Raw genomic sequence first — 23,414 nt, 5'->3', positions numbered from 1 at the left:
CACAAATGTCGACTTGGCTCGATTCAATTGTAGGCCTGAGAAGTCTGAAAATAGATCTAATAATGTAGATAAAGTACGTGCCTCCTCTGCCGATCCTTCTATGAAGAATGTTTTGTCGCCTGCATACTGAAGTAAGGGAATGCTCGTCGGATAACACTCTGTCTGGAAGCCTCTGAGGAGGCCATGATCGCAGGCTCTGAGGGTGCAAGTAGCCAAGGTGTCCACTGCTAGAACAAAAAGTAGAGGTGCTAACGGGCAACCCTGTCTGACCCCCCTCTGTGGATGAATCCAACCTCCTTCAGCATTTCAATTCACCAGGACTGAGAATGAGTGGGACGAAACACATTGCCGCACCCAGGCCACCCATTCATCGGGGAAACCTCTTTTTCACATAACAGACCAAGGAAATCTCCAATCAAGAGAATCATAGGCTTTGGCAAAATCGACTTTCCATATGAAGCCCTTAGTCCCATCTCTCTTCCATGTTGATACAATCTCTCCTGCTACCACTGCTCCGTCCACTAATTGCCTCCCTGGAATGAATGCGGATTGAAATGGCCCGACTAAGTGTCCAATTACCTTCCTTAACCGGTTGGCCAGCACTTTGGCGATGATGAGGTAAATTGAGTTCGATAATGCAATGGGTCTGAAATCTCCCACGTTGGTAGCTCCCGGTCTCTTGGGCAGGAGAAACAAGTGTGATCAATTGAGTCTTTCCATGCCAAAATTTCCTCGTTGGAATTCATCTAACGTGTGCATAACCTCGGCTTTGACCAGCTCCCAAAACTCACCAAAGAAGAATACCGGAAATCCATCCGGGCCTGGTGCACCCTCGCCATTTAGCCCTTGGATCGCTACCCGCACTTCTTCTTCAATGAATGGTTTCACTATCTCAATCTTTTGCTCTTGTGTCACCTGGGATGCATTTCTCCCGCTCCACCTCCATCGGTTACGAGGCCCCCATTTAGTTACCATTTTGAAATGACCGGTTAATGCTCCTCCCACTGCTCATGTTCCAGCATATTCATGGTCCCCCGCCTGCACCCTCAGTATTTGGTTCGATTGACACCTTCCATTCGCCATCAAATGAAAGAAGCGAGTGTTGGCGTCCCCCTCCTTCAGCCAAAGCTGTCGTGAACGCTGCCTCCAATCAATTTTGATGTAGCCCAGAAGCCCATTTCTGAGGCCCATTAGCAAGTTGTGGCCCAAGAAGGAGATTCTTAACTGACAGAATCTGCAGATATATACCTAGAGCCCCTCAAAATCCTCTGACAGGATTTTCTCTTACAAGATCTTCTGACAGGATTTTCCCTGACAAGATATTCAGACAGGATTATCTCTGACAAGATTTCGTCTGACAAGATCTTCTGACAGAATCCTCTGCCAGATTCTTCTTCTGCCAGGATTTCTGCTCTATCTTGTCAGATCTGCATATCTTCTGTTTTGTCCCATCAGGATCTTCTTGAGCCACACAAATATCTCCTGACAGCTTCTAAAGGGCCCAGAATCTGCAGGATATCTCTGCTCAGGCCTGACAAGCTGCTTATCCTCTGTTTTAGCTTGTCAGATTTGTTTTTCTCAATGTTTTGAGTTGTCTTATCATGGGTACAGTCATTATGGACGACCCTGAACTTCTTGTGGCCTATATAAGGCCCCCATGTACCCTGAATGAGCAGTATTGAAATCTATTGTCTTGTTGAAACTGTTGTTTCTTCCCTCTGCGTGTTCTCTTTGTTAGAGAGTGCTTGTGTGCTTGTTGATTCAAGTACAACCCCTTGTGGACTCAAGGGTTGGAGAAGCTAGTTCTGTGGATTCAGGACTTGGCTCCTTCCAGTAGAGCAAGGCTTGTGGATTCAAGCCGTGTTCCTACATCGTTCCTGTGCTAAGGCTGCGTCAAATTTCTATCTTCTTGTCTTCCTCTTCCACCACCTCTCGACAGGCCTTTCTTTCATTGACTTTAGCTTCCACTAAGCACCGATGTCCTCTATGTCATCTAGTTGTCGGACTCTTGATAGTGCTTCCTCCCGTTTGTGGTGTCTCCCTTCTCGAATTTTTCATTTGAGCCCCATAAGATGTTGTCTTAGTCCTGTCAGTTTGGTAGCCAACCTCTCTGTGGCCGTGCCGCGATTGGGTTGGGACGTCCACCATGATACCACTTCTTCCTTGAAGCCCTTCTCGCTTAACCACGATCTATCCAGTTTGAAATATGTAGATCTATTTTGGCCGACATTATCTTGCCGAATAATTGGAACGTGATCTGACAGCGGTCTCTGCAGTGCTCGCACATCAGCCAATGGGTATTCATGTAGCATTTCCACTGAACACAAAAATCTGTCCAAGCGAGAGAGGGTGGTAGGTCCCCTTGTGCTTCGCCATGTGTATGTACAATTAGTCGGTCCCATTTCTTGCAATCCGGCTCCTGAAATGAATGACCAGAAATTCGCCGATCCTGGGTCCTGGCCTCCAGCACCTTTTGGTCTATCCCCCGCCTCCTACGTCACATTGAAGTCCCCCCCAAATAGTAAAGGAGTCCCCTGAAAGAGTGAGACCACTCCTTCCAGCACCTCCCACAGTCTGTCTCGCCGAGCTGCAATCACTGGGCTGTAGACCGACGCCACAACACAATGAAAATTATCACTCCTTTTCAATTTTACTGCCACCACATACTATCCTGTCCAAGACCCTTCCTTTGCAAAAACCGCAGTGTTCCAAGCCACTAATAAACCTCCTGACCTCCCGACTACATTGACTGAGACACATCCCTCTAGGAAACCACGCCCCACCAAATTCCACTCTTTTGCACCACACTTCTCCAGCATTGTCTCTTGTAAGCAAACTACAGTGGCCCCCCATTGGAGCAAATATCTTCCCACCACTCCACGCCTCCTTTCATCTCGGAGACCGTGCACGTTCCAAGAGACGCATTTCATAATTGTTCTGATGACTTCCCCCCTTGTCGCGGTTCCGGCCTCAGATCCACTTTCTCGGCTAACTCATGCACCATTTGTTGCGTGATCTGATTCTCCTCTATCTCAGTTTCCACTCTATGGCTGGGTGACGCTTCAATCTCCTTCCCCTTGCTGTCTTGCTGTCTAGTTTTGTCTCCTTCCATCACTTGCCGTGATTCCACTTTTCTGGACAGCCCTTCTTCTCGCAGCCGTATCTGACCGTTTTTCCCGGTCACCACCCAAGCCTTCTTGCCCTCTACATCAGTCAAGGCCAACTTCCCTCGCCGGTACACCACGCCCGTAAAGCATTGTAGGTCTGCCTTCTTGATTCGACGTGTTCTCTGGGGCGCCCTTACCCTCTGCCATGGTGGACTTTGGGTTTCCTTGTTTTTTTCCTCTTGTTGGGGAGCCACCATGTTCGGCTCATCCGGACCATCTGTTGGGTGCAGAAGATCTGAGTCGTCTCGCTCTATAACTTCCACGTTCTTGTCGGGACCCGACGGCACGACAGGTGTCAGACGGGCCCTGTGTATTGCAGAACTGCTTTCTCCCACCTGTGCTTGACTTCTCTCGGAAGACTTCTGCCCCGTTTGTGCTCAGATGGGGGAGATCCTCTTCATCTTGTCTTCTCGAGTCCCAGGATTCCTAGCGTTTCCTGGTGCCGGCGGTGGGATCCTGGGTCGGAACTCCACTCTAAAGACGTCCCCATCTGCTTGTAGTCGGACCGACTCTGGTATCGGATCTCCTTCTGTGATCTCAATTTCTAGGAATACCATTTTGGGATCCCCCAACTCCAAGCCCGTCGAGATGATACTCTTGAGCCTCCCAAATGATGCGACCATAGAGGCCAGTGACGAGCTTCTTCTCTGCAACAATGGGACTCCATGCGCTTCCACCACAACCTCCTTCTTTTGTTTTCCTTTGATCCCGTCCATGGGGAGAACCCGACGCCATCTTATCTCTGTGTCGTCATCGATTCTCTGTGTCCAGCCGCAAACAGCGACATATGACTTCATGGATAGCCCCCGGAGAAACAAGGTATTGGTATCAAGCCGCCACAACTCCGCTGCCCCCAACGACAGAAAATTCTTCCATAGGCCCCTATGGGTCTCCTCTACGTCTGAATGGCCCCCCAGCACTTCTCCCACCAAGCACGTCTGGAGAGTGGTTTTGCATTGATCCCGCTCTTCTATGGCTGGCCTACTTGCTTGTGGTCTTTGGATCCGACCTTGAATCTCCACATGCATTTTGCGTCCATTGGTTTCTTCTCCTTTTTGTTGGCAGTTAAAATGACGATGACCTGTCCTTTTACACCGGCGGCATATTACCGGTTCTCTGCACTCATGTGCATGATGTCCCAGAGCTAGACATCTAAAACACCTTTTCTCCTCATTGAAATGGCGCATATGTGGTACTGGATTTACGGGCCGAGTTTCTTTGGCGCAACGGGGTTTCACTGTCACCCATCCTTCCTCTATATCTTCAGCTCCCCTTGGCTCCCACCTGCCTCCGTCTTTTTCTTCCGGCCGCTGTTGTCTCTCCCAGAATTCTTTGTTTCCCCTTTGGCAGACTTGGAGCTGTGTCCCTTCTACCCGCCCCTTCATTGCCTGATCTGCATAGGTCGACCCCCTTAGCTTTGCACAGTGTGTCCTCCTGCCGTCCTCTTCCCAGTTTTGCCGATATGCTCGCTTGTCACTGATGTTGCGGACATACACTAATCTTCCTCTATGGTCTTGCCCATGTCCTCGTCCTCCTTGATATCCACTGCCGTTACTGCCTCTGTGGTATCCACCATTGCTCCTCATATATGGACCCCTGTTTCCATACCCACTGCTTCTCTGGTTGCCATGTCGTCGCCCTCTGTCATAGGCACTCCCCCCACGGGGTGTTGAATTAGAGTGATGCAAAAATCTTCCTTGCATGACCATTGCCGCTCAACTCTTCTTCGTTGTTTACTACCGCAAGGGGGTTGGGAGGAGAGTTCTCTTTGACACTTTTTATTATTATTTGCAATCAAATTGTGGACTACAATATCGTATGGTCTGATCGGTGGGTAGAAGAAAACATAAGATTTTGGATATGAGGCGTCTTTAGACGGAACCCAACGCTCAATTTATACAAATCTAAGTGATTTATTGTGTAATTTTTTTATGAAGAAACTCGAAGTCATACTTTGCACTATTTTTCAGAATTGTTGAATGTATAAATCAATTATATAAATCATATAAATAGATTATCACTAATGGGACTAATACTTATGGGCCTATTATCCGATTTTTTAAAATCGGATATATAACGGCTAGTCAAACTAGCCGTTAGAGCTAGTCAAACTAGCCGTTATAAATGGATTGTATAAATACCTATATTGTGTTAATGGAATGCTATGCCTCTTTTCTGCCTTTTATCTACTCTTCCCTTCTCTTCTCTTCTCTACTACTCTCTGTTCCTCCTCGCCTTCTGCTTCAAGAGACCAGGCTACATCGACATGGTATCAGAGCTGGTGTTATGAGTGCCTGGGAGTCTTGTTGAAGCAAAATCATCCTACGGGAGGATTTCCGTTCACTCTACGAGATCAGTGGAGGAGCTCTCAAGTTTCTTGGCTACATGGCTATTGCAGAAGGCTCAATGAAGCTTACCAAAAAGCATGGTCCATCATCATCAGGAGCTCAAGTGCCTTTTGCTGATAGATGGCTTACTCATCTTCCAGTTATCGCCAAGTGCAATATATTGAATGGGAATAATCTCCTGCTATGGGAGAGAAATATCCAAGCTGCCTTAAGCCCTAGGAAGCTCATACATCATCTCACAGAAGACTGTCCAAGTGAGACTCATCCAAACTACCAGAAATGGGTTATGGAGGAGGAAATTGTGTTTGCCTGGCTACTGGACTCCATTGCATAGGAGCAACTAGTCAGGTATTCATCCTATGAAACATCTAGGACATTGTGGGAGGCGATCCATCGGTGTCATTCTAAAAAGAATGATGAAATGAAAATTATTGATCTTATAGTCCAATCCTACACTCTTAAACAAGGGGATATGAATGTCCTAACCTATTGAAATAAACTAAGGGACATTCATAATGAGTTAGATCATTGTCGACCCCTGTCTACAGATCTTGTTGCCAGAGCTCATGAAGCCACTAACAGGTTGTGTCAGTTCTTACAAGGGCTAAGACCTGAATTTGAGATGATCAGGAGTCAACTGTACAACCGGGAAGAAGAACCTACATTTGATCAAGCTGTGACCGAGGTGATGCAAGAAGAAAGTCGGTTGAATGCTGCTCGAGGGATGATTGAGAGTACAGCCTACATCACTAAAGATCAGAGCCAATCAAGACCTGATCCAGAAAAGGTGAATAAGGAAGAGGTAACTTGCAACTACTGTAAGAAAAAGGGACACATTAAAGATAAGTGCTGGAAACTTCACGGAAAGCCTCCACATATTGCAAGAGCCCACCTAGCATAGCAAAGAGAAAAGAATTCTGGTAATGATCTTCCCTCAGCCCAGGATTTCCAGAAGATGATGCAGGAACTTCAAAGTCTGAAGTCTATTATCAACTCTGGTTCCATCATCGGATCTACTTCCAAGGCTTATACTGGTAAAAAGGAAATCCTGATGAATCTCACTTTATTTACTAAGGACCTAGCAAGTGCATGGATCCTTGATTCAGGAGCAACTGATCATATGTCGTCAAGGAGAGAATCCTTTATAACATATAAAAAAATTACTCTTGGCAAACATGTTCAAACTGCTGATGGAACACTACTCCCAGTAGTGGGCATTGGCAATTTGAATATACAACCAATTGGTGAACTGCAAAATGTGTTTCATGTTCCAAACTTTTTGTAAGTTTAGTTTCAGTACAGCAATTAGCAAAGATAAAGGATATAATGTCTTGTTTGATAATATTGATGCCTATTTATGTCGTAAGGAACTCAGGTGGAGGATTGGACTAGCTAAGGTCCATCAAGGACTCTACTATCTGCCCTGGCAGAACCTTGGATCCTTAGGAGGAGATAGAACCAAGGTGGCAGCCGTAACCATGTCATCAAAGGAGCCACTCATGGAGATTCATCAAAGAATGGGTCATCCATCCTTTCATCTTCTAAAACGCATGTACCCACATTAGTTCAAGTATATTTTAGTGGAGAATTTGATCTGTGAAGTTTGTCAGTTAGGAAAATTTAAAAGAACTACCTACCCACCTAGTAACACCTACATGACCAAGCCTTTTCAAATGATCCATTGTGATGTTTGGGGACCTTCTCCACAACAAGATATACTAGGACATCGATATTTCCTAGTATATGTAGATGATTACAGCAGATATAGCTGGGTGTTTCTTCAAAAACACAAACATGAAGTGACCAAGAATATAAAAGGATTGTGTACTTTGATTAAGAGACAGTTTGGTGATCAAGTACAAGGACTTTGAACAGACAATGCCAAGGATTTCCTTAACAATGAATTGATGGAATTTATTACTTCTGAAGGAATAAGACATGAAACCTCATGCCCTTATACTCCACAACAAAATGCAGTGGCTGAAAAGAAATTAGGAGAAATAGTGGATAAGGGGAGAACTCTTCTAATTCATGGTAATGTCCCTGCAAACCTATGGGGATTTGCAGTAATGACAGCAACCCACTTGATAAATCGACTTCCCTCAACGACCCTAGACTTTAAGAGCCCTTTAGACCTATTGGAAGCTTATAACCCAAATGTGAGATTGAAGACTGGACTACTTGTTAGGACATTTGGGTGTGTTGGATATGTATATAACCATGCATACAAACAGAACAAGTGGTCTTCAAAGCGATTGAAATGTGTTTTTATTGGGTATTCTATTACTCAAAAAGGATACAAATTATATCATCCGGTTACTCGTAAGTACATAGTGTCACAGGATGTGGTGTTTGATGAAAAGTCTTTTTATTATAAACCTCAAGGAACTGAGACTCATAAAGACATATCTCAGTTACTGACTAGTGAAACAACAACAACAAGTATGGACACCAACCAAGATAAATCTGAGGAATACAGATGACCTGAAAGTGGAATTGATATTATACCCATCAAACCAAACGAAGTTGAACATGGAACAGAAAATGCAGATCCATGTCAATCTGGAGAAACAGGAGTTGAGACAGGACAATCGGAAGAAGTACATCAATTAACTCCATATCCAAAATACTATAAAGGAAGAAAAAGGAGAAAATGCCAGGACTCACGGATTTGGATAAAGGGGGAGTGCCTCTCAGGGGAGAGGTAGATCGAACTAAAGAAATAGAACATAATAATGAAGGAACAGACTGGCCAATTGCCTTAAGGAAGGGAACTAGAGCTTGTGTGAAACCTGTACCCTATCCGATGATAAATTACTTAAATTATCAGCAAGTCTCACCTGGATACAAAGTATTTCTCAGAAAGATACAAGACATTCCAATCCCAAAGTTTCCACAGGAAGCTATGAAGAACATCAGATGGAAGGAAGCAATGGATGATGAAATGAGAGCTCTACTACAGAATAATACCAGGGAGATAATTGATCGACCGAAGGATAACAAATCCATAGGCTGTAGATGGGTATATACAATAAAGTGTAAATCAGATGGTAGTTTAGATAGATATAAGGCACGTCTTGTAGCCAGAGGATACACCCAAACATACGGAATTGACTACCAAGAAACCTTTGCTCCAGTTGCAAAGATTAATACAATCAGAATCCATATCTCCCTGGCAGTGAACTTGGATTGGCCACTAAACCAGTATGACATTAAAAATGCTTTCCTTCGTGGAGACCTGAAGGAAGAAATCTATAAGGATATTCCTCCCGGATATGAAGACAAATTGAATCAGGGTAAGGTATGTCGACTTCGCAAGGCTTTATATGGACTAAAACAGTCACCCAGAGCGTGGTTTGGGAAATTTGCCCAAGCTATGAAAAAACTTGGTTACAACCAAAGTAATGGGGAACATACTAAGTTTTTAAAACATCAGACTGAAAGGCTGATAATAATTTTGATAGTGTATGTGGATGATATTATCATCACAGGAAATGATCTTGGAGAAATTAAAATTCTTGAAGACCATTTAGATAAGAATTTTAGAGCTAAGCGACTAGGGCCCCTAAAATATTTTTTAGGTATAGAATTTGCAGGATCAAGTGAAGGGATACTAATGACACAACAAAAATATATACTAGATCTCCTGAACGAACAAAACATATGAATTGTCATGTAAGTGAAACCCCAATTGAAGTTAACCATAAGTTAACTATCAATCAAAACGAACCTAGAGTAGAAATTAGCTCATATCAAAGTATTGTGGGAAAATTACTACATCTCTCACACACACGACCGGACATATGTTATGCGGTAAATGTACTTAGTCAGTTTATGCATTCACCTAGAAATTCTCATTTTCAGGCTGTTAACAGAATTCTCAGGTACTTGAAAGGAACACCGGGTAAGCTAGATCTTGTTCTATACACTGATTCTGACTTTGCTGGTTCTCGTCTTGATTATAGGTCAACTACCGGATATTGCACATTTCTTGGAGGAAACCTAGTGACATGGAGAAGCAAAAAGCAGAATGTTGTTTCAAAGTCTAGTACTCAAGCAGAATTCAGAGCTATGTCAAAGGGGATCAATGAAGTAATGTGGATCAAAAGCTTACTGGATGACTTAAGGATTATGTATTCAAGACCAATTCTCATCCGCTGCGATAACAAGTCCGCTATCAGCATTGCTCACGACCCATTTGATCATGATAGAATGATGCTCGTGAACATTGACTGATTTTACATACAAGATCATTTAGAGCAAGGAATCCCAAAAACTGAGCATGTCAACTCTGAGGAGCAATGTGCAGACATCTTCACCAAGGGCTTACCAATCAAGAATATGCAATACCTGGTGTCCAAGCTTGGAATGACTAATATACATTCCTGCGCTTGAGGGGGAGTGTTGAATGTATAAATCAATAATATAAATTATATAAATAGATTATCACTAATGGGCCTCATACTTATGGGCCTATTATCCGATTTATTTAAAATCGGATATATAACGGCTAGCGATATTTAAAGGGGAAAGAATGAAGTGCTATTTAAAGGGAGGAAGGAAGAATTCTACAAACGGGCTTGCTCACGAGGTGGAGGACCTCACAGCAGCGTGGTTTCCTCGAGCTATCTAGGGAGGGGAAAGAGCTGATTATGGCATAGTTTTTTAGGGGCTTGTATGTGAACTTTCGGTGATCATTGTTCTGTCTGGTGATTATCCTTTAAAATCATCCTCCAAAAAAAAACGTGAGCAACCCATGATTGACACTCAGGGTCTAACATAATCATCATGATTCTTGGTCTGGTATGTCTATAGATTGTCCACTCCTCTAGTTATGGATCAAATCGTGGAAAAGAAACTTCATTTAACCTGTAATGTAGTAGGAGAGGGACGTCTGGTATTGGATGGGAATATTTTGGAGCCTCTCATAACCTTTCTCAATCAGAGTAACTGATACGTGGATCCTTCATTCCCTTAAAAAGTCTTTGGCACTTTCTTCTTTCCCTTCTGTTAAACTAAAAAATTTTATTATTCTTCTATACTCACTTCAATCAGCATATTTCTTCATTTGTTTTCAAACATAAGCACCTTGAGCTCTGATCTCTGTTTTGTGGCCAACAAGGACACTTCCTTTTTTTTAGAAATACATGGTACATGCTTAATCTATGTACTCTGGTAATTTGGACTTAAGGAAAGCCGTGTAATCACAAATTGCCTCACATAAATTTAATTTTGATATCCGTTACAGCAATCAATTGCAACAGTTAGTTTAAATTTCCATTTTTGGGTGAAAGGGAGGACTCACATCACGAAGGGCGAGAGGTATCCACTGAAGGGGGAGTAGTTCTTGAAGATACTAACGATACAGATGAAAGAGGCCATTGGCCGATTGCTCTCAGAAAGGGAACTCGAACATGTGTGAAATATCCTATAGCTAACTATCTAAACTATGAGAAAGTTTCACCCAAATATCAGGTATTCCTCACCAAAATCCAAAACATTACTATTCCTAAGTCCACAAAAGAAGCAATGAACAATCCTAGTTGGAAAGAAGCAATGGATGAAGAGATGAGAGCACTAGTTCAAAATAAAATCTGGGAAATTGTGGATCGTCCTAAAGATAAGAAATCTGTGGACTGTCGGTGGGTTTATACTACAAGAATAACTCGGATGGAAGTTTAGAAAGGTACAAAGCACGACTGGTAGCAAGGGGGTATACGCAAACATATGGAATTGACTACCAGGAAACCTTTGCCCCAGTTGCCAAGATGAACACCATTAGAATCCTTATATCTGTGGCAGTGAATTTTGATTGGCCATTAAACCAATATGATATTAAAAATGCTTTCTTACATGGAGACCTAAAGGAGGAAATCTACATGAATATTCCTCCAGGATATGAGAATCAACAGAACAAAGGAAAAGTATGTAGACTAAAAAAGGCTTTATATGGTTTGAAACAATCACCCCGAGCATGGTTTGGGAGATTTACCCAAGCCATGAAGATGTTAGGATACAATCAATGTAATGGGGAACACACTATGTTTTTTAAACATTGCTTAACGGATCTACTAACTATTTTAATAGTATATGTAGATGACATAATAATCACTGGGAATAATTTAGAAGAAATAAAGAGACTTGAAGATCACCTGAATAAGAATTTTCAGGTTAAACATCTAGGACCCTTAAAGTATTTTTTAGGCATTGAGTTTGCGAGATCGAGTGAGGGAATCTTAATGACGCAACAGAAATATATATTAGATCTTCTAAATGAAACAAAACAGGTGAACTGTCACATTAGTGAGACACCAATTGAGGTAAATCATAGGCTAACCTCAAATGAAAGTGACCCTAAAGTAGAAATTACTTCATATCAACGTCTAATAGGAAAACTTTTGTACTTAGCACATACTCAACCAGATATAAGTTATGCTGTGAATGTACTAAGTCAATTTATGCATTCACCTAGAAATTCGCATTTTCAAGCTGCTAACAAAATTCTCAGGTACCTAAAGGGAACACCAGGACTGGGTATTGCACATCGGAAAACAGGTAAGATTGATCTTATTTTATACGTTGACTCTGACTTTGCTGGTTCTCGACTTGATTATAGGTCAACTACGGGTTATTGCACATTCCTATGAGGTAACTTAGTAACCTGGAGGAGCAAGAAGCAGAGTGTAGTATCAAAATCCAGCACAGAGGCTGAATTTCGGGCAATGTCAAAGGGAATTGATGAAGCAATGTGGATCAATAACTTATTAGAAGACTTGAAGATTACTTTTATAAAGCCAATTATTATCCGCTGCGACAACAAATCGGCTATCAGTATAGCTCATGATCCAGTCGATCATGACCGAATGAAGCATGTAAACATAGACAGATTTTACATACAGGAGCACTTGGAACAATGAGACCTGAAGACAGATTACGTGAGCTCTGAAGAACAATGCGCAGATATTTTCACAAAAGGGCTACCAATCAAGAGAACTAAATATTTGAGATCCAAACTTGGAATGATAAGTATACATCCCTGCACTTGAGGGGGAGTGTTGAGAAATATGTGCTACAGAAGCCCAAGTCTAGAGGAAAATGGCCCAAGCCCAATGGAGAACTATCGGGCCCACTAGAGAAATATCAGAGCAAGTGGGGCCCACCGCAAAGGCTAACGGCTAGTTCAAAACTAGCCGTTAACTAGCCGTTGGGAGACTGCCCAAACGACTAGTATAAGTAGTGATAGAAAACAGTGTTTATGTAACCTTTTTTTGATGAAATAAAAATTTCCTCTTTTCTACTATCTGCACTTCTACGATCTTCAGCAACTTGTCACCTCCCAAATAAGTGGGTCTCAGGGTAGCATCACCATGCCAACTTAATGTGATTTGGATCCCAACACTATAATGATGAGTAAACCGTACATTTGTAACCATTACACTGCAGCTCAGAGATTGTGTGAGGGGTTTTAACTTAGTTTTGGTCTGTACTGTAAGGGCAGGCCCAAAATAGTAATCTACGCGGACGTATCCCTTAACCTAGGATATACCTGGAACAGGAGGTGCTCCCTATTTGAAGGCCAAGTCAGTACGAGAGATGCTCCCTAGGAAGGCTACAGGTGGCAATCAAAGTCTGTACTGCCACTGTATCAACTTTCTTTTTCATCTCATCCTCAATCTACCTCGTATGTAGTTCTCCTTTTTCTTCAAGTACTTCCTTCTTCAACAGAGACCAGCAACAAGGTATCTATCAGAAGAGTAGAGGGGGAAAAAGTTTGTGAGCTCAGAGTCCACTGGCTCCTGATAGAGCATGCGGCCTCTCAAACCACTGTCTTATCTGCCTGACCGCGCTCTTGTTCATCTCTCTACGTGCATCACACTAGCACGCCACAACCATTCTAGTACCCCCGTTGTGGTTTTTTGATATGGGATTAAAGGGAAACCTGCTTGGGGTCCTACTAGAATACGGGACAAAATTAAATATTCACTTCGGTATATTTATATTCCACATTCACAAATACAATCTGTGCCATGTATGTGATGCGATCTGCACAAATATTTTTCTAAATTTGATCGTAGCATCAAACAGAAGGCTAACCTTTAGTGGAACAGAGAGGTTGGCCGTGCGTAATATTGCTTCTGCAATAGCATGCGCATACCACGGCTGAGGAAAATAGACAGAATTAAATAATAACCATTTTTTACAGGGACGACAACAAGCTAGAAATGTTGAATGAGTATCAACACCTATTTTTTAGTACTGAGAAGAATTTCAAGAGACACTCATTAAACATATTTCATTATCATTCTTCAACAAAACAAGCTAATTACATGTAACAGAAAAAATTAATTGGTCTTAATAAGTAAAATTCTTATCATCAGTGAATGTCTTTCCGTTGACCGGTAGTTGCCCTACCTGATGCATGATAAATAACATTCAATTCAATAGGAATCCTAATCTTACAAACGGGGATCAAAGGGATAGATCACATTGGATCATTGTCTATTTTACCCTTTGTGTGGATACATTTATAAATCAAACCTGATATGAACCCACCAAGTTCATATCGTGAAACGTGGGAAGGCGACGATAGTCTGTGGAAGGGATGTTCACTAGAGAGGAGTTTGGCAGGATGGAAACTCCCAGGAAGGGGGTAGACCTTCAGCGCAAGGGACATCGCGATTAGGGACACAATGGAATGGACATCATGCAGGAAAACACCATGCCAAATGTTCTTCGCTGTGCTCCAACATAATGGAGGAAGTTACATCATTGAAAGGGAGACCATAATAAATGAAATTATAAAATAACCTTAGGGGTTTGTACCAAAATTCCATGAGGGTATTTTTACAAAGTAAAGAACATTTATGGCTCAGTCCAGAATTTCAGGGGCTGAGGAAATGAAGAAGGTGATCGAGCATTGGCAGTGTTGTGGGCCATCTGGTTTCATTGAAACAAGGTGCTGTTCAGGGAAGAACAGCTTCTACATATGGAGCCATACACGAAGCGGAGGGATTAAAGGCGACATGGCTCCAGAGTGTGACAGGCGGAGAGGGGAGGTTTTGAATATGATCGGATAGATGGTGAAGGGACTGTAAGACCCTGAAAGGAGGTTCACTGATTCATCAGGTGTTCAACCCTTTATATTTCTAAAAAAACAATGTAAAGAACATTTAGGACTTGAACTAAATAAAAGAGCGAAATATAAATGGATTTCCCAGACTGAAACCTATCATGATAAAAAGACAGATTTTGGAATGAACTTTGAAGACACATCATTAACAAATTAACCACCTAGTAGCTGTAAAAGAACCATATTTTGGACTTTTTTAGAATGAGAAAATTAAGGAAGATGAGAAGAGGGATCAGGATGGCAGGGAAGGATCTCTACATCTATGAAACACAATTTGTTTAGAAGAAAAAAGTGTTATAATCTAGAAAATGTGTTATAGTTTACTCAATCTTATCTGCTTTATGCAGGCAAATGCTCTGAACTAGAAAGTGCAAAAAATCCAAGGGAGATGAAAAATGAGAAAACTCATTGTCATCTAACCCCATCTGATACAGTTTCACCGTAAAGTTGATACAGGGATTCCCTAATGATCTCTCTCAGATACTCATGATTTCAGTTTCATCGGGATGCTAACAGATGCTCAAAAGAGAGACTATCAAATGAACCTTCTAGGAAAGCCTCAGTTGCCGTCAGCTAGCGAGCTTTCCTTATTGCACTTTCTTTAAATGTCTTGTTTCCTCTTTACATGTCTTTCTATTTTTTATCTTTCTATCTTTTGACCTTTATACTATGTGTAATCTGCATATGCCATTATATGAGGGGTACACTGAAACAGATTTAGTATCAAGAACAACTATTATGTTTCTTGGTTCTTGGTTCTCCCTGTTGTTTCTTCCCTTCTTCACCAATTGTCTATGGCTTGGCTGGGGGGAAGTCTACATGGTATCAGAGCAGGATCAGTGAGGACCACACCGAAGTCTACAACAATTGTGTCTCACGTCACGACGAGAAAACAAGGTGAAGTTGTCAAAGAAGTAACCGGCGACTCTCTCAGTCGCGCCATCTATGAGCATCTTGGAAGTTGCCAAAGTTGCCCCATCAACGCGTACTGTGTCATCAACAACATATCTGCATCAACAAGGAGTCGCTGCCTTCGCACCATCAACACATATTTGAGCCTCTGCATTTGTCATCAAACCCCCAATACCAGTACATGTATTGCAGGATGTCATCTGGTGAGACCTCGTCTAATGCTGAAAGTCTACTTCAAGGAGTCTCTGGGGTATCACACAGCCTGTTACCATCTTTAATTCCTCCCCTTGCTGAACCCCTTCAGTACAATGGGAGGAACTTTGCCCAATGGGGCAAATTGTGGATCTTACTCTTCTTGGCCGGGAGTTAGGCGACCCCTTGTTTGCAGAGGTGGATCCATCAGATTGATCATACAAGATTTGGAAGCATGATGATGCAAATGTTCATGTATTTCTACTAAGTAATGTGACCAAGGACCAGCTTCCAAAGATGTCTTTTCTGAAGACCACCAAACAAATTTGGGATTATGTTTGGAAGAACAGACTTAAGAAGAGTAATCTTTGGAGGACCTTTGGGCTTGTCATCAAGGCACGGTACTTACAACAAGGTGACAGGACTCTGATAGAATATGTGAATGAACTTCAGGCTATATGGTTAGAATTGGATCACTAACGTTAGGCGAAGCTCCAACAGCCGCTCCAAGATCTCCTGCCGTAGACACATCCTCTGGAGAAGCTGCATTAGGCAACATTCCAACAGTTGCTCCAAGATTTGCCGCTGCCAATGCATCATCTGCAGGAGTCGCATTAGGCAATGCCAAAACTGCCGTCACCGCTCCAAGAGCTGGCGTCACCGACATTTTCTTTGCCGCTGCCACAACTGCCATAGACTCTGGTGTTACTGATGTTTTATCTGCCGCTGCTTCATCCTTTATAGACGCTGCATCAGGCATCACGCCCAGATCTGCCACAGTAGAAGCTACATCCGTTGTCGCTTCAACCACCGTAGCAGTGGTGTCCGCCAATGTCACCCTGCCTGCTACAAAAGCAACTGTAATTGCCTTGGCAAAAACTCTAGCAACTGAGCGAAACACAATGGCTGGACCTGCAACCCTAGTCGCAGAGTCCACCGTGGTCGCCATCGCTAACACCTCCAAAATTGCAACTGGAGACTTCTCCTTCTCCGCCTTCAACGAGATGCAACCAAGGCTGCTACCGCTGCTCAGCCTTGTACTGCAGAGGCCAAGGCCCTGCCCATTGCTCCGTCCAATCTCATCAATGCCATCACAGAGTCGTTGTCCTCGCCCTTCCCCAATTGAAATCAAGTTGCCAAGCCACTGTTGCCAAATCGCCACTGCCATCATGACAACAGGCTGCTGTTTCCGCCATTGCCACCGACACACCTGTAACAATGACTCTGTCGAAAACTAGGGTTCGTGAAACCCATCTGCCAGAACGGACTGCACGATTGGCCCATGTGCTAAACTTCGGGCCAGAGCAAAGAAAGGCCCTCACTGGCCACTCAAAATTGGGCCCACCTCTTGAGGCCCTACAGGAGAATACCATCCATGACCCAGGGCCACAATCAACCCAACATTCTTCTATCATGATCCAGCTGAGATGCTACCACCGTCAGCCGCCTCTGCCCTGCACATCACACTATCTACTGCCGAAGTCACCATCGCAAGCCCTCTTCTTCTACTGTTGCCACCATTGCGCTACATGATGGCTGCAGCCGTCTCCATTGGATGCACCTCTACTGAAAACAATGCCATCACCACCTCTGTTTTCAAGGCAGCCATCAACCCAATCTAGGATCCAGCTTGACCCATTCCAACGTCAACTGGCAGTCCAATAATGGATCGAGGGGATCGTCTTGAACAGCTTGAGGACAAGCTGTCGCCGATGGGGGGAAGTATTGTTAGAGTCCTGATGAGATAACTGATTCTTGAAATTGTAGGGTTATATATCCTTGTAAGGTCATTAGAGGGACTTGTGATGAATGATTGCCCTGTGGTTTCTTGGCACGAGTAGCTGTATCCAGCTTTCGTGAGGACAAGAACTCCCGATTCAGAGGTTCTTGAGAGTTTTTTCACCTATCGCTCTCTCTTATTTTCTCTCACCTCTTCCATCTCTCCTATTCTTCTCTCTACCCCTTGTCCCATTGCTTGATTTTGTTAGATCTCTATGGGGATCTTAACAGAAGGCGAGGAGGAACAGAGAGTGGAAGAGAGGAGAAGAGAAGGGGAGAGTAGATAAAAGGCAGAAAAGAGGCATAGCATTCCATTAACACAATATAGGTATTTATACAATCCATTTCTAACGGCTAGTTTGACTCCCAAAAGACTCCCAGAAGACGTCTGCCAATGTGATATCCACCGATGTTATCACTCAGGTGGCCCAGATAGTACGGGCCTAAGAGCACTCGAAAAAGAGATTGCTGCAATCCTCATTTTCTCTTGAGCGTAACAAAAACCAACAATGCATCCGGATACATCATTAGCCGCAACACGCAAGTCAGGAGTCATTTTCGCTGTAGAAGCCACCAAATATCTGTAACTTAAGTGGTACTTTTAGCCTCCATATAGCTCCACATGCATGTAGAATTGTTTGTTCCTCATGCCCTTCTGGATCCTCGTGTATGCTCTTCAGACCAAAACAGGAGCATTGACTCATTCCCAACCATCCTGCTCTCTGTGTCTGGGAAATTCTGAGTTAGAGATTATTGCATGACATGATATCTTCTACCCTCTGGTCTGACAAAGCTTCGTCTACCAATAGGTTCCATGTGCCGTCCCAGAATTCCCTCACCGTGCCTGGAGAGCACTGTGTTCTCGCATATAACCGAGGGAACACCACACCCAAAGGAAAAGTCACGTACCTGGGGGAAAATTGTCCAAGTCCCTGCCAAAATGGTGATTCCCCTTTGACTGGGGCTGCTTTCCTATTCCAGTTCAGTCCACAACCATTACTGTCTCTAAGTATTTAGATGGAAATAGAGGATTTCAGACCGATCTCACTGTCCAACTCCATCTACCTTATAATTGCAAAGGTATTGGCGAATAGATGAGGAAGGTGATTGGCAAGTTGGTAGGACCCTCGCAAACAGCATTTTTACCTCAGTACCTGTTGGCAGATAGCGTCGTTGCGGGAGGTGAAACCCCTATTCACAAGTCCACATTGATTAGACCCTCCTCGGAGGAAGAAGTCGAGAGGGCAATCCATCCGGCGCTGTTCATCTTTCCTGCCAGTATCACCTTCCTCTTGATCCCTCTGCAGGCCTGCTGCTCGTCGTCTTCAAACTGGATAGTCTCTCTCATTATGCTTTCCTTCCCCTAGGAGGTGGACGTTGTCATCGTCGCACCGTCGTTGTTGCACTGGCTAGTCTCTCTGGAGGGATTGGGTTGAAATACTTCATGTCCTTCATGCTCACTGTATTGGAAGGCCTACTCCATCGCTTTCATAGGATCCCAACCTTCAAGATTTTCTTTTCATGTGCTTTATCATCCATTTCCTTTTGTCTCCATCCAGTGACAATGGCAGCGATCGTGTGGCGAGTCATATCCCAAAGGTTCCTTCTGGGCACCAAAATCACAATACAGTTGGTGCTTCCATAAACCCCTCTACTTCCAACAACAAAATATTGGGAACCCCTAATTCCACTCCGGATGAGAGGATGTGCCAGAGTGAACCAAACAGTCAGAACAAAGTCTCCAACGCTGGTCGGACCCTATATCCCAATTGGACAGTCCGGACTTCAAATATACATATATTGTTCACTACCTATGATGCTCCATCCTTTTGAGGGACCCGATGCCACCTCAGCCATGTGCCCCCATTGACCTCCTGCTCCTAACCAATCAATGCAATATAAGCAGGCCATAGAGGCTCCCCAGATAAAGAAATGCCCGTTCTCAAAAGGCCACAGTTCTGTTTTGTCAAGACCTGGCCATTTTTCCAAAGCCCTTGATGTACCTCCTCCACTTTCGAGGTTCCTCTCGAAATCTGCCCCTATTAGGCAACCCATGAGGGCCTCATGATAGCTCCCACCTTACCCCTCTGTATGTTGGTGTTCCCTTTCTGCTGGAGAAATCCTGGGCTCATTGCCTCCGGTTTGGGTGCCTTCGTCATCAGCTGCGAGAGGGCAATCAGACCGCAGATGCACTCGCCAACCATGCGGTATATGCACGAACCCCTTTGGACAGTCCATTTGACAATGGTCCATCCCCCTGCATTGGCAACATACCAGCAAGCTACAACATTCCTTTGTTCCGTGTCTCACTTCAAGCATCAGTAGATTGCACTCTCCTTCCACCCAAATTGTGTCTGTTAGGCAGAGAAACCGCACGAACCATTTCTCAGCCACCTGTCCTCTTCCTCTATTTCTGCCACATGTTCTCCCCCAACTCCACTGTTTGTGCTTGTCGTGGGGTATGTTACTTCCGCTCTGCTCCTCATCTCCTCCCTACATCTGCTTGTCTCCACTCCATCATCTCTTCTTGCAAAACTCCGTCTACACATCACATGTCTCACCTTCTCACTCGATCGTTTGGCAATGTCACGAGGAATCCCCTATGCGCCACTGCCACCTCTCCTTGTTTGACCTTGTGTAGCTCGGCTATCGTAAATTGTCTTTCCTCGCCCTTCCATCCATCGCCCATCCATCCTGGTGATGGCCGGAACTCCCTTGCCCTCCATTGTGATGCCAACATCCTCGCCAACCTCATCATGAATGTCTCGCATCTAGAATGCCACATTATGGGTCACCTCTTGCCTCCCTTCCCTTGGTGATCGTGAATTTACCTCGTATGTAGTTCTCCTTTTTCTTCAAGTACTTCCTTCTTCAACAGAGACCAGCAACAAGGTATCTATCAGAAAAGTAGAGGGGGAAAAGTTTGTGAGCTCAGAGTTCACTGGCTCCTGATAGAGCATGCGGCCTCTCAAACCACTGTCTTATTGATACGACCCTGACATATCTAGGCCTTTTTGTTCATTTAGCCCACTAGGGGCATTTAGGTCATTTGGACCTTTTGTAGTCTCTTTAAATAGAACAGCCCTCCCTTGAGGAGGGCATCCAAGAAGTATTTCAGAAATGAGTTTGGCTCCCTCCGGCGACTTCCACTCCGCCGGACTCCTCACGTAGGCGACGTCCACTCCGCCTGCCCCCACCTGCCATAGTCCATCCCGGCACGCCGACGTCCATCCCGGCGCCCTCTCTCTCCCTTCTCGTCTTCTCCTGATACGAACCAACCAGGTTCGTAACACTTATCTGCCTGACCGCGCTCTTGTTCATCTCTCTACATGCATCACACTAGCACGCCACAACCATTTTAGTACCCCCATTGTGGTTTTTTGATATGGGATTAAAGGGACACCTGCTTGGGGTTCTACTAGATTACGGGACAAAATTAAATACAACAAGGTGACCTTTGAGCTTGTCATCAAGGCACGGTACTTACAACAAGGTGACAGGACTCTGATGGAATATGTGAATGAACTTCAGGCTATATGGTTAGAATTGGATCACTAACGTCCAATTTAAAGTTCAGATGAGTGGGAGCATACTTTCAGGGATAGGATGTTTAAACCCCGGGTGGGTTTAATTCAGGATATAAGTCAGTAAGAAGCCAAATTCTTAATCAAGAAAAAAATCCTGACCTTGAGCAGGATATCAACCTTATAGAGGAAGGTTGACTACAGGTGGCATCTAGTGTTTGGAAGGAAGAGAATGGAACATGACTGACGGCTAAGGTGAAGGGTAGAAGACTGCAGGAGACTCAAAAGGTGTGAATAAGGCTAGTATGCATGAGGGGATTGATTTAAATAGTAAGAGTCAAGGAGTTAAAGTCTACAGAAAAAATGTTCTACGTCACTATTCTAAATGATGAAGGCATACAAAAGACAACTGCTGGGATCTGCATTGCCAACCTCCCAAAATTCACTCATTCTGTGCGCACTGGAAGTGACCTAGACAATGGAGAGTTGTCCAATCAATAAACACCGAATATATGCCAAAATCCAAAACTGATGAAGTCAGTAATCTCAAGGAAGAACCTGAGAAGCTTAAAGCCTTAGTCAGCTCTACTTCCATGGCCAGAACAACTACCAGACCAGGTAATTCATCATACCTTGAAAGTCATATTTATTTGGACTGGATTCTTGACTCTGGGGCCACCAACCATATGACTCCTTATGGCACAAAATTTTCCACCTATACTTCATATGGTAGAGATAGAATATTTTTTTACTGCTGGAGGACTTGTACCCACGGTGCAAGGTATCCCCTCTCGCCTTTTGTGACATATGGCCGTACTTCCTCTGAATTTCAGACATTTCTCATTATGCTAGATTCTATCATTTTTCTAAAACCATCAAGGAAAGCTCTAGCAGATGACAGGTCGGTAGAAACAATGAATGTCGAGATGGAAGCTCTCATAAGAAGCGGCACATGGGAAATAGTTGATCTACCAAAAGGTAAAAGGACAGTTGGATCTCAATGGGAATATACCGTGAAATATAAAGCTGATGGATCCGTAGAAAGATACATAGCCCGGTTAGTGGCCAAAAGTTATACATAGTGTTTTGGAATCGATTATAATGAAACTTCTACCCCAGTAGCAAAGCTGAACACAGCATGTATATTGATTGCAGTATCAGCAAGTCTAGGAAGCCAACTGCATCAATATGATGTTAAAAATGTCTTTCTACATGGTGATTTAGATGAAGAAATTTATATGCAATTGCCTCTGATTTGAAGGATATTATTTTGACACATCTGATTCTAATGTATGCAGACTGAAGAAGACATTGTATGGTCTCAAACAATCTCCGAGGGCATGGTCTGGCAAATTCTACCGGAGCTTAGAAGACATGGGATACACACAACGGCACCCTGATCACACCCTATTCGTGAAGCACTCGCCTTCCGGACAGGTAACAATCCTCCTAGTGTATGTGGAGGATATCATTATCACAGGTAATGATGAGGAAGAAATAATGCTATTGGGTGTTTGATTATCGGAAGTATTTTTTATTAAATCATTGGGACCATATTTTTTGGACTGAAGTTGCATACTCAAAAGAAAGATTTTTTATTTCATAGTATAATTATATTATGGGCCTATTACAAGAAAAGGTTATCTGTACCTTGAACAGCTCCACTGGTGTGAACCAAGAAATGTCATGCTTCTTGTAAAGATGATGTAGGTGTCTTGTGTAAGCCTTCCTACCTGTAAAAGTTAAAACTACCCAAAATAATTAACACAAAATATCTTTCAAAAATAAATAATTAATTAACGCAAAATAAAGTTCAAATGTAAGATAATGTTTTCTCGGCCTCCAGCTGATCGCAATCTCCAGCTCTGCTTGCCTTCTTGTTAGGCCAAGAAAATATAGTCTAGTACCTAGGAAATGCTGCTATAATTACAGCCCAAGCCCATTATAAAGAGTTCTTTTTTGGAAAACATTTAAGGCCGTCACCCGAATAAATCGGTAACCACCCGAGAAGTACATGGCTCAAGCCCTAAAGATCTATTAAATGTATGCTCAACCTCTTCCCTCTCCATTCCCATCTTGAGGGAACCATGTCACCATGAGGCCCTCGATCTCATGGGCTAGCACGTCTGTTTTTTTTTTTTTTTTTGAGGAAAATAGAGAGAGTTCCCCAGAATAGGGACCCCCCGTTGCCATTGATATAATGACATAGAAAATCAAGTCATGCATTACAAGGGGAACGAAATCAGGGGGCCACAGCCACCTCTCTTCCAAAAATTTGCCAATCCCCTAGCGTCGTGCAGAATAGCATCGACGGAGGGAGGCCTCCCCTTGAAGATGACTTCATTTCGGTGTAGCCATATCA

General features: G+C 43.5%; 1 protein-coding gene across 1 annotated transcript in view; it reads right to left on the bottom strand.

Annotated features, from left to right (window-relative positions):
• LOC144715978 (NADH dehydrogenase ubiquinone complex I, assembly factor-like protein (DUF185)) overlaps positions 1 to 23,414 on the bottom strand; it is a 68,001-nt gene that overhangs the window by 35,489 nt on the left and 9,098 nt on the right. Inside the window, exons 3-4 of the mRNA XM_078590942.1 lie at positions 22,703 to 22,785; positions 13,610 to 13,675 (exon numbers count right to left, since the gene is read on the bottom strand). Of these exons, the coding sequence (XP_078447068.1) occupies positions 13,610 to 13,675; positions 22,703 to 22,785 (149 nt within the window). The remainder of the gene's footprint in view (positions 1 to 13,609; positions 13,676 to 22,702; positions 22,786 to 23,414) is intronic.

The sequence above is a fragment of the Wolffia australiana genome, chromosome 20 (genome assembly GCF_029677425.1).
Source record: "Wolffia australiana isolate 7733 chromosome 20, ASM2967742v1".
Taxonomy (NCBI): domain Eukaryota; kingdom Viridiplantae; phylum Streptophyta; class Magnoliopsida; order Alismatales; family Araceae; genus Wolffia; species Wolffia australiana.
The sequence above is the reverse complement of the archived record's forward strand: the minus strand, read 5'-3'. Positions and strand labels throughout refer to the sequence as shown.